Source organism: Podarcis muralis, chromosome 4 (genome assembly GCF_964188315.1).
Source record: "Podarcis muralis chromosome 4, rPodMur119.hap1.1, whole genome shotgun sequence".
Lineage (NCBI taxonomy): Eukaryota > Metazoa > Chordata > Lepidosauria > Squamata > Lacertidae > Podarcis > Podarcis muralis.
The window spans coordinates 65,391,493-65,403,949 of NC_135658.1; the positions used below are offsets into that span (position 1 = coordinate 65,391,493).

At 41.7% G+C, this 12,457-nt stretch overlaps 1 protein-coding gene across 7 annotated transcripts in view; it reads left to right on the forward strand.

Annotated features, from left to right (window-relative positions):
• Window positions 1-1,024: 1,024 nt before the first annotated feature.
• Window positions 1,025-12,457, forward strand: part of BCLAF3 (BCLAF1 and THRAP3 family member 3) — a 34,297-nt gene continuing 22,864 nt past the window's right edge. For 2 of the 7 annotated variants that reach the window (XM_028727547.2, XM_028727554.2), the window contains exons 1-2: window positions 1,091-1,329; window positions 12,087-12,154. In XM_028727547.2, coding sequence (XP_028583380.2) covers window positions 12,114-12,154 — 41 coding nt within the window. In that variant the 5' untranslated portion in view covers window positions 1,091-1,329; window positions 12,087-12,113. The other 5 variants (XM_077927463.1, XM_077927464.1, XM_028727552.2 and 2 more) reach the window with 5 other exon arrangements.

Here is a 12,457-nt window from a genome sequence, read left to right on the forward strand (position 1 = left end):
CATTTGTACATTAGGGAAAGTGAGATTTATTATTCCCATGTGAACAATTTTAGGGAAACTAATTGAAATTACAGTTCAATGTTTTTTGGATAAAAGTCCTATTGAGTTTTGTGGGATTCATTCCCATGCAAGTATGCATAGCATTAAACTCTAATATTATTTTTAAAAAGATACAGTGAAAGTTCTGAAATCCATAGTAGGCCAGTACCCTTTTGATGTTGCTAAAGGGAAATGTCTCAGAACATTTTTAGTTCTCCAAGTCTCCTTATCGATACAGCTGTGAAAGAGTACTTTATTTTTGCTTCCTAAATTAAGCAAGGATGAGAATGGGAGATTCCTGCTAAACAAGGGAAGGGCTGCTTCATCAGTCAAGGCTCAGCTGTGGAGCAGAATCTGAACGCCAAGCCTGCCTTGGGCTATGTGACTGGAGTACCTTTTCGGCATGTATAAAAAGCGCATTTTCTCTCCTCAGAGTAGCCAGGCAGCGTTTCCCCAATTTGGGTCTCCAGCTGTTTTTTAGATTACAATTCCCATCATCCCTGACCACTGTTCCTGCTAACTAGGGATGATGGGAGCTGTAGTCCAAAAACAGCTGAGGGGGGAAAGAACCAGGTTTGGGGGAAAACAGCCTACCTCTACACACCTGCAATTAACCCACAGTCAGCCTAAGTAGTGCGCCATGTGGAGTTTAACGCCCTTTTTATGTTTATGTCTGTTTTACCGTCAAGTATTTCTAGGCCGCCTTTCCGGGTAAATACAATTTCGAGGCATTAAAAAAAATAAAAATTACAAAGGCTGTCCCGAGTCCCACACCCAAAAGGCGGTCAGAAGAAACAATACTAAGGGAAGAAAGAAATGCACTGCTTCGTGTGTGTACATATATATGTGAAGAATGCCAGAATATACGGCTGCGTCTCTTTTATTTTAACGAAGCGGGGAAGGAGGAGGCGCGCATGGCGGGGCAAGAGGGATTCCTCCGGGCCCCGCGAGGGTCGCCAGGGAAGCGTCGGCATTCGCTCCTTCCCCGCCCCTTTACTTCCGGGGCACTTGGCCCGGCCCTTACGCCTGGGCCGGGGTGGGCGAGGTAGGTAGGCCTGGCCGGTGGAGAAGGGCGCTTCCTCCTTTCTGTTTCTCGCTCTCTCTCCTCCTCCTCCTCCCGCCGCGGGGCCTGGAAGAAGCCTCGAGGTGGGCGCTCCGAGGAGGAAGGAGGGCGGAGGCGGAGGCAGGTCCTGTCGGAGAAGCGGCAGCTGCAGTGGCTGGGCGAGCGAGCGAGCGGGCGGGCGAGGAGGCTGAGAGACGCCGCGACCTGGAAGAGGCAAGTGTGGTGAGGCAAGTGTCTCGGGACGCCGCCCCCTCCTTCCCGGGCCTGCCGCGGCCGAGACTCCCCCCAGGGCTGAGGTGGGAAGAAGGTCGAGGGCGGACGGGCGGGGGGTGTCCGTCCCCCCAGTGGATTCTGTTGAGAGAAAGGGAGCTGCACCTTCCCCTCCACCTTTTCTGGATCTGAAGCCGAATCCCCCCCCTGCCCCCCCCGTCCCGTTAAGCCGCCCTGTCCCGAGAAGCGACATCCCGCTTTCTCTGCCACGCTTAAAACTACCCGCAGTTATTATACTGTCACACACTTCGGTTTCGTATTTGGGAGTGGGTTGGGGTGCTGCCCCCACCCTGGTCATCCTTTCCTTGGTCCGTGCTTACCTACCGCGAACGGTTTTTTAAAGTGTAGAGAGCCACGATATCGGTCATTCGGTGGGTTCAGGGTGTTCTTTATAGGGTCTTAGTTCTTTGCTGTGGCATGAGATAAAAGGCTGATTAGAGTAAATTAGCCTGGGGTTTAACCTCCCCCCCCCCCAAAAAAAAAAAACCCAACTTACCTAGGTGTCCAAATTGTGAGAGTGATAGTTTGGCAATAGTGCGGCAAATTGTAAGGAAAACTGTATTCTTAATAACATATTAAATCAGAAGCGTTGCCATTCTGTAGCACTGTGCTCAAAATTGTTGCAGTGGATTTAATCTCTTTTTTGGGTGCCTCCTCCACAAAAGGTCCATAGGGTGACAACAGGGCCTTTTCTGTGCTGGCTCCCCATTTGTGGAATGCTCTCCCAAGGGAGGTTTGGCTGGCACTTTCATTATACATCTTTAGGTGCCAAGCAAAAGCATTCCTCTTCAACAAGGCCTTTGGCTGACTAACATACCATAGTGTTTTAAATGTGGGGAGGTGTTATTGGTTTGGTTTGTTGTTTTTATTACATATTTTGTGCTTTTATCTTGCATTTTTATGCAATGAACTGCCTTGAGATAATTGGATGAAGGGCAGTAGTATACAAATGTTAATAAAATAAATTCACATGTAAACATGTAAGAATCTTTAACCACCATGACTTGGAGCACAAAAAGAGGGATTAATATCTGCTAGGTTAAGGCTGTAAAAAATAACAGCTGATTGATCACCTGGTTTCTTAAAAAAAATAGCTGGTTTCTAATACTAGCACCTAAGTGATCTGAAATATATAGGCTGATACAAAAGCAAGGAACCAGCTTGGACTGTTATGGAGGACATCAGATGTTTGATTTCCTGCATTTGTGGTGCAACTTTCATAGGAGAAACCTGTTTAACTACAATATGCTGAGATATGTAATTTTGTATTTGTATATCGAACTCTCTATTTTTCCATCTGCCAGAATACCGCTTTGGATACCAGAAACCTGAAGCAGAGTTACAATAGTGGCCAACCAGATGTGTCTGAGAAGCCTGCAAACATACATGAAGGCTATAGCCATCTCCTATTGATGCTTCAGATAAACTGGTACTTGGGAGAAGTGATAAAGACAGACAGAAACATATGTTGAGAAGATAACAAGTGGGAACTGCTTTCATTACCGCTTTTCCTATCCCTTGCCTAGGTAGCAACTATGGGTGTGGGTTGTTGCCTTGCTTGTGGAGTACCCAGACACATCTGACTGCCCACTGTGGGAATAGGATACTGGACTAGACAGATCTTTGGTCAGATCCAGTGGGTTGCTCTTATCTTTGTATTTGTACATGAGAGAATAACTTTTTTATAAATGTCTGAAGTTTTGCTTTCCATTTCATTGGGTTCGTTGAGCGTTGTGATTTTTCATGGGGTGAAGAGAGGAGTGGTTGACAGTGCCTGGAATTGTTGGGTATCGCTCAGCAAAGTGCTATACTTTTTAGCTTGTCTGTAGGGCTGTGAACCTTTGGCAAGTTAATTTTCTTCAGATCTTAGACTTGCTCAGCAGAGTCTTATATGAATTCAGTTAGTTATAAATAATATAGTACATCTCCTTCTTACACTAAGTGTATAATTACAAATTCATTTTTGTTCAGTTGCCTTAGGGTGGTTGTGCACATCTGCTCTTACTTCCCTAGGTTTTTATTTATATGCCCAAAAATTATAAAATGGAACTGATTGTCAGTTGTTCTTGGGCACTACAGTTTTGAAAGTTTCTATTTTAACAGTTTGGGTTATAGAATAAATTGCTATTTTTCTTTCACCTCTACATACATTGTACGCACCTGCTTTTTCCATAAGCTTAGGTGACTAGTGTCACTCTTCTTTTGGATTCTCTTTGCTTCAGAGTAGATGGAGCTGTGTTTGGTTGGAGACCACATTAATCATACTTTGAATAGACCCATTGAAATTGATTGACTTGTAATCTGTTTATTTCAGTGGATGTACTCTTGGAGTGTGACAAACATTGAACATTGCCCAATAGATTTAAATCAAATTTTCAATTTGGTGATATAATATATATTGCCTAAACAAAAGTGTTCATGTTGAAACATACTGGTTTGCAAAGAAACAGAGTTTTTCTAATACATAGTATAATCTAAAACCTCTAGTCATGGTTCCCACAAATCTTTGCACCACACAATTATATTTGCTGAAAGACAAGAGGAAGGCATAACTCTGAAATTTCATGAATTTCTATTTTGCTCTTTCTGCAAGCATGCAAGGACAATTAAGCAAAACCAATTGCTTGAAAACAAGGTTTTGTCTGAAGGTAGTTAAATGTTACAGATAGGTAGCCGTGTTGGTCTGCCATAGTCAAAACAAAAAAAATTCCTTCCAGTAGCACCTTAAAGACCAACTAAGTTAGTTCTTGGTATGAGCTTTCGTATGCGGGGTATTACTCAGGGTGGTGGGAATGGGTGATTGGCAGATAGCTGCCAATCACCCATTCCCACCACTCTTCTGAGTAATACCCCTCCCCACCTTCTCACTATATAGAAGGATCTGGCAACTTCTGTTTCAGTGTATCTGAAGAAGTGTGCATGCACACGAAAGCTCATACCAAGAACTAACTTAGTTGGTCTTTAAGGTGCTACTGGAAGGATTTTTTTTTGGTAGTTAAATGTGTTTGATTGTGAGTTTGGCATTTGGAATATGATTTTCAAAGCATCCATAGCAGTGAAAAAAATTAATCAATTTGTGACTTTGATTTTTTTTGTCACCTCTAATAGAATTGGCATCAGTTTGTTTGGCATAAGCATATGCTGTTGTGTTCTTTTTTGAAGTTTCTTTATAGTTGATTTGTCAGCTTGCTGTTGGCATCCATCTCAAGAGTGATTCCGGCTCCAGGGTGAAGTCAAACCACTGTGTTAGCAGCAGTGAAAAAACCGCCCCGGGGTGCATGTCTGGGCAGGGTGTATGGAGGTCCTGGCTCACCCAGAAGACAATACCTCCTTCTCAGCCTTGCTGATGTGGTCTAAAGGAAAGCAGGGCAATATGTTTGGCACGGGCACCAGCTTGGCTGCAGAGTTGCCAGGAGGAGATGTACAAGGTGTCATCAGCTGTCTTAGGGTCTCCACTGTGAACTTATTGTCATCATTAAATTATCAATTTAGATACTTAAATTGAGTGCAGATATTTTAAAATGAATAAATATTAAATTTCAGTCATAGAAGTATGGTCACAAGGCAATTTTCACTTTCTACCAGATTGTTTTTCAAAGCTAAATGCATTCTCCAGATGTAGTAGTCTGTTTAGACTGACATCCTGGTTTCCACTGCCCTAGGGCAGGGCTGTGGAAAAAATCATTCAAAACCATCTAATACAAATCTTAATAATCTTGTGGCAAAATTGAACTGTGCTTGCTGTGGCAGCAAGTTTTATAAGAAAGAACTTTAAACTCTTGGATAAATATCTTGTTTCAGGCACTGTTCTTTCTATAAAAATGATGGAGGGAGGAACTACATTATGTAAACTTTCTTTGAAGACCTTAGGTATGCAGGCAAATTTGTGTGAGATATATAGCTTGTTGCCTGGCTTCCTATGGCAAGTATCACCTCCAGGCCACTATATAATGAACCTTTCCTAAACTGGAAGAGCTGATTATTATTTTTCTTTCAAACCTCAGATCTTCTACAAATGACTAACAAGAGTGTGTGTCAACACAAGGGCTGGTAACTTACAGACTTCTTTTTCAAAGCTGATATGTGCTCAAACATGCATAATGCAAAGTAGTTAAAGGAGTAGTTAAAGTGTTGTATGTTGAAGAGAACATCTCAAGTTGTACAATATTATGTTCTGCTTTCTTGCACCTACTGCATGAATACCATAGTACACAATGTAAACATTTTAAGTATTGTGAGATAGGACTACAGTGGTACCTTGGTTCTCGAACTTAATCTGTTCCAGGAGTCTGTTTAACTCCCGAAACCATTCAAAAACCAAGGTGCAGCTTCCAGTTAACTGCAGGAGCTTTCTGCACTCAAGCGGAAGCCGTGTCGGACGTTTGGCTTCCAAAAAACATTCGCAAACTGGAACACTTACTTCCGGGTTTGCGGCGTTCGGGAGCTGATTTGTTCAGGAGCCAAGCCGTTTGAGTACTAAGGTACCACTGTATCTTCAGTAAATATTAGAAACAGAAAGGAATTAAGCATAACATGAGGAAAAACCTCAATAGTACAGTTAAAAATGCAAAAAACAATTCTGTGTAACTGTTACTTGTAGAGCATAATCACAGACCCCTTTCTCCTTTTTATAACAGTTTCAGCAAGAATGGCACCAACATCCATCTGACTCAGGGATCATTTAGAATTAATAATAATTTATAATAATATATTATTATTTTTTATACCCCGGACATCTGGCTGGGTTTCCCCAGCCCCTGTTTCCATCAAATGTAGTTTTACAGTAGCTTTACAGCTTAGTGTTCTGGTTCTTATTGCATTAACAAAAACCCTAACAAAATATGCAAGGGATTTCTTATACAGACTCCAAGAAAATTGATACTGCTAAAAAAATTAAAGTATGTTGTTCATGCTACCATCACTTGGCTCATAGTAACTCTAGGAGGCCTTGAGCAGATTTGCAACATACTGTTGCCAATTTCCTTTCTTCCTTGTTCCTGTGTGGTTACCAACTAAACTACTGTACCATGCACTCCATTAACCTGCTCACCTAAAAATCTCTCATAGTGAGGAGAGACGGATGAGAAGTTGATCATCAAGCCAAAGCCTCTGGGTTTCTCGCATCTAGCATATATACTTTTCTGGAGGGCTTCAGGCCAAACAGTAGTGTTTTCCTTTAATCATGACTTTTATTCTGGAAGCACCAGTGCCTAATTCTATCCATATGCATCTGTAGCTGCCAGATCTTTGGATTCTAGCATTGTAGTCCATTTTGGAGTACTTTAATGCATTCTTGGAAAAAGCTAGCCTTCCTTGGTTTGTGTGTAACACTGGTGTTTATTGTGCTAGGTTATGCAATGTTCCCTCTGCAGTATGCTAAATTAACTGAAGCAAAAGCAGCAATACCCATGGATGCAGAAGAATTTTAGCTGTTGTCAAGGTGGCGACCACAGTTTTCCAGTATAAAAAAATGTTTTAAAAATTCCTGAGTATCTACAGCCAAGCTAGTTTTGATTTCTCCCCTAATTTCATAGGGGGAGCAGGGTAGAAACCCTGTTGTGCAAGTGAAAGCCCTTAAACAGGGGTTTGTACTGGTGGCGTTTGTTAGGTGAATTCTACCCACAGAATTTTTAGACTATGTCAATGTGTAAGCCTTTGACTGTTTCATAAATTGCAGTGTAAAGGATAAAATAGGGCAATTGATGAAGCCCATGTAAAGTTTTGAATAGTAACGGTTTGAGGGTTTTACCTGAGGTAACCTGAAAAAGGTGAAACTTTCCATGTGATGACAGTGTCCTACACTGCCATGATTCTCAGTGTGGAGCACTTTGGTTCTCTTAACTAGTTGGCTGGTGCAGGATGAGGTGAAAGCTTTATCCAGCCTAACAGCAAAACACCCCTTTCTGGTCATGGGGTGATCCATTGCCACCAGATAACAGGGACAGTGGTAGAGTTCTTCTACTCACCTCCAAGAGAGAAATGCTGCTTTTGCCTTGTGGCAGAAGGCCATGTACCTTTTGCCTTCCCAGATCTTCCTGTATTAGACACATAGTTATTAATAATGACAGAAACAGATTTGTGTGTCTTGTCAATGTAAGAGTAAAGGTAAAGGGACCCCTGACCATTAGGTCCAGTCGTGGCCAATTCTGGGGTTGCGGCGCTCATCTTGCTTTATTGGCCGAGGGAGCCGGCGTACAGCTTCCGGGTCATGTGGCCAGCATGACTAAGCCGCTTCTGGTGAACCAGAGCAGCGCACGGAAATGCCATTTACCTTCCCCCCGGAGCAGTACCTATTTATCTACTTGCACTTTGATGTGCTTTCAAACTGCTGGGTTGGCAGGAGCAGGGACCGAGCAACGGGAGCTCACCCCGTCGTGGGGATTCGAACCGCTGACCTTCTGATCGGCAAGTCCTAGGCTCTGTGGTTTAACCCACAGCACCACCCGCGTCCCTACAATGTAAGAGTAGGGCTATATAAATTCATCCTGGCTGTTGAATACCCCATTATCAGAATGTGAGGCCTAGTTCCAGGATGCTCTTGAGGGCTGCTGTTCACCTGAGAGTGCAATCCTAACCATGTCTACTCAGAAGTAATTCTTGTTGGATTAAGTGGGGTTTACAGGTATGTGGGGTTAGGAGTGTAGTCTGAACCTCATATTTTGTTCTAGTCGTGACTGTCTAAGATGAGACATAATCAGGGGTCCTGTGGGGTTGGGATTCTGTAAACAGTTTCCTCAGTGGCAGCTGGGAAAAGGAAGGGACCTGTGAGTCAATTCCTGGATCTGTGATTCTGAGTGAAGCGACTGAAGCAATAGCAAGGTTAGAGTAGGTGCTGTAGAAATGAACCAGGCATAAAGGGGGACAGGCAGCATGCAGAGCAACAAAAGCCTGTTCAAATGTCATTTTGGGGGTTCTAAACTTCTACGTGTTGCATTGTCAAGGTGGAAGAAATAAAAACATTTCCTATTTCTCAGGGATATGGTTTATATAACAAGTCATTTGACAACCTTTGTGCTTTTCAAACTGATTAGAACTTGCCATTTTCATTTCTGTTGTGGTTTGACTCTGTGGAACATCTGGAGCATGGTGATGAGGTTGAGATGAGAAGCAGAATATAACCTTTGAAAATAATTTATGTAATCGTTAGGGACTCACAGAACCAAGATTGCTTATTGTTGCTTTGATTTGGATGGGTGTGAGGGGTGGGAAGGAGAGGAGAAGTCAAACACATATCTTCAATTCTCATTCCTGCATAATGAATCCTATGACCTCCCTTCATTTTATAGATCTTTCTTTTCAAACACTTTTAGATATCTTACCTTTCCATTAGGCAAAGTCAAATGCCATTCAGGCTATTAGTTACATAGATGTTTCAGAAACAGATGACAATACAAGAAAGCAATTGTCAGTCTGAAAGTATCCTCTGTTGAAAACTGGATAGAAGCCAGTGACCATGACAAAGGTTGTGTTCTTGCATATCTCTCTGTGTAAGGACATTTCCTCAAAAAAAGAAATTACTGCTCTGGTGACTGAGACTTTATCTTAAATTATTTTTAGTGAGTCTTATTGTGAAGCAAGTACACACAGGATAGCTGCCTTGGCATGTTGTGCAGATATCTTTACAAAGGAATTCCAAGTGTTTGCCCCAAATGTCAACATTTTCTAAACGTTGTCTTGTGGATTTCAAAATGGTTTGTTGATGCCTTCCAGTCCCCATAGAAAAAGGGACCTTACCTTACTTCTGACTAAAACGTGAATTTGTATTGCACCTGAGTTACTGACAACAGGTTTTACTTACTTACAGAAATGTAAAGGCATGCCACAATATCCACCCATTTGCCTAAAGCAGTTACATCCTAGGCTTGGCAGCTGCCATCCACCCACAAAGGTTGAAGTCACAGGGAATAGAGTAAGCCTTTGGAATAATTTTTTAAATTATGTCTCTTCATCTAAAGGAGTGTCATATGTGCATCTGTTTATCATCCAGAGCTATTTCCCAAAACATTTTGTTTCCTGTAGTTTAATTTTGGTAGCCAGCAGAAGGAAGGATGAGCAGATTCAAGTTGTATTAAAAGGATGTAAGGATTTGGGTAAATATATAAATCATTGTTCACATTTCTTTGAAGAGTAGCAAAACAAATTAACTTTTGTAGTAATTTTTTTGTCCTCTAAATGGATTAAACATCCCTGTCAAGATGTTAAATGACTTGACTTTGGGGTGAATTTTAAACACTCTTATGTGAACGGTTTCTTTCCACAAGGTGAAAGGAGTGTCTGTCCTGTAAATTATGCTAGTACTCTTTATCCCGAAGCAAGATCCTATGCATGATGTCAGTCTTTCCCACGCTACCAATGTGATTGCATTGCTGTTTGGATGACAAGTCCTTTTTCTTGGCTGTGATTTCTGTCACACATATCCAACTTTGGGATTGGTAGGGCTGTGATTTTTATGGTATTTTTCTTGGCTTTGTGTAGTCATTTGGGACATGGATAGGACTGTTATTCTATTCGTAAGTGAGCACTGTGTAGAAACAGTTCTGATATTAGAACATATTTCATGTTGCTGTTCCATTAATGAGTGAAAAACTGAATGTGTAAGACAGTAGGCAAGAGAAGACGTTCATTTTACAATACTCTGTGCAAAAGGTGAAGGTAAAGGGACCCCTGACTGTTAGGTCCAGTCGCGGATGACTCTGGGGTTGCGGCATTCATCTCGCTTTATTGGCCAAGGGAGCTGGCGTACAGCTTCCGGGTCATGTGGCCAGCATGACTAAGCCACTTCTGGCGAACCAGAGCAGCGCACAGAAATGCTGTTTACCTTCCCGCCGTAGTGGTACCTGTTTATCTACTTGCACTTTGACGTGCTTTTGAACTGCTAGGTTGGCAGGAGGAGGGACTGAGCAACAGGAGCTCACCCCGTCACGGGGATTCGAACCGCCGGCCTTCTGATCGGCAGGTCCTAGGCTCTGTGGTTTAACCCACAGCGCCACCTGCGTCCCAGCAAAAGGTAGGACTCTGTTAAAACAAACAAAGAAAGGGATATGTTTGCAAATACGGTGCATGGAAAAAGGACCTGTTTGGTTGGTTCACCCCACAACATATGAATATTATCTTCTAAGCAGTAGCATGGTTGGTATGTTGAAGAAAACAACAACAAGGACTCTTATGATTCCTTAATGGGAGCAGATTTGTTGTAATGCATCTGGTGAAGTAGACTGGCTTGTGTTACTATATTCATTGGCCTTTAATAAATTATTTGAAATATTTTTGTTGAATAGACAGAGAATTGTTATACTTAGTTTGATAATAACATTAAAACAGTGCCTGGCTGAAAAATCCTTGCCTATTTGAAAAGGTTTAAATGGCACATACTTTACTTCCATCATTTTCTTCACATGTGGAGAAAGTGACTCTGCAGCCACTGAAGATACCATGCCTCTCAGGTTTTTACTGAACAGTTTTTGCTGTGCAGATTTCACATACGGATGGCACTACCAGACTGACCATAGAAGTACTATGGAGTATTGTAAAAGAGGCCACAAAAGTGGGCAGTCTTGTGTAGCAATCTCAGATTGCAGTATACTTGGATGCCTCTATGTTAGTTGCTACCACTTCCCTGAATGTAGTTGTTCAGGTAGCAGATATAATAAGCAAACACCACACCCCTATGTACAGAGACAATGACTAGGTCTCAGTTGGGATTCAGAAATAGAATTTAACAAACTATGAGTAATCCTGACATAAATATATTACATACTCTGCAGCTAATTTTTTATTGTCCAGGGAGCCTTTGAACTTGTGCTTTTAAAGTTGCCTTATACAGTGGTACCTCGGGTTACATACGCTTCAGATTACATGCGCTTCAGGTTACAGTCTCCGCTAACCCAAAAATAGTGCTTCAGGTTAAGAACTTTGCTTCAGGATAAGAACAGAAATCGTGCCCCGGCGGTGCGGCAGCAGCGGGAGGCCCCATTAGCTAAAGTGGTGCTTCAGGTTAAGAACAGTTTCAGGTTAAGTACGGACCTCTGGAACGAATTAAGTACTTAACCCGAGGTACCACTGTACATGCCTTATACAAGCTGCTTATGAATGTAAAGGTTATCTCAAATACTTCCACTTTTTATAAGTAGGTGTTCTGAAAACCTGGGATTCCCGCATTGGTTTACTAGCTTCTTAACAGAGCTAGTTTATACCAATTAAATTCCCACTAATCCAACTTATCCAGAAGTGCCATAGCTGAAGCTTCTGAGCAGTATTTGAGTCGCGGGCTCAACATCTCACACGCTGTTCTAAAGCATCCTCCAAAAAATCCTCCTACAAAACAGATTTTATTTGTGTGGTATAGAAGGGGATTGTAGATGTGAAGGAGAACTGAGATGGCCAGGATTCCTGTTCCTGTTCTGATCCAGTAGAAGGTTCTATTGGATCAAAGAGCCTCTTTCATCAGCAGGAAGGCACCAGTTGGATGCAATCTATCAGCACTAACTTGCAGAAATGAAGTCAGCAAATTGCTACTACTTTGCTTTAAAGGAATAGCTTATACAAATGTTCTATTTCGTTTTTCATTTCCACAATGTGGCTGTTCATTTAAACATGAAAAAGCCTAAACTAAAGTACTCTGATATTGTGTAAACATTTTAAAATTGTTATCTATTTTAATTGTAACAGATCCCAATTATTAATAAGTAGTCATTTGTTTATATTTTCTTTATAGATTCAATAAATTAATTGATAGGAAAAGATGGTTAGATCACGATCAAGATCACCAAGATGGAAACGAAGGTAAATGTCCATATTTTTCTTCGGATCATAAAGGTTTCTCTTAACTTACTAGAAGAGAGCCTTAAATGATGTTGTCAGAAGGGACTTTTTCAGGGTTTGAATGAGGCTGAGTCCTAATAATGTAGAACAGTAAATATGTTCAGGACTCCACATGTGAAATAGATTCTGATAATAGAAATGCAAGTTTAGTGTTTTCTCCTTTCTTCACATTAGTGTTCTAATGCCTATTTGAATGGAGTTGGAATGACTGCATATAAGGAGAGGCTTACTAAGTGTGATTCATTAGATCAGAGCCAGCTTTGT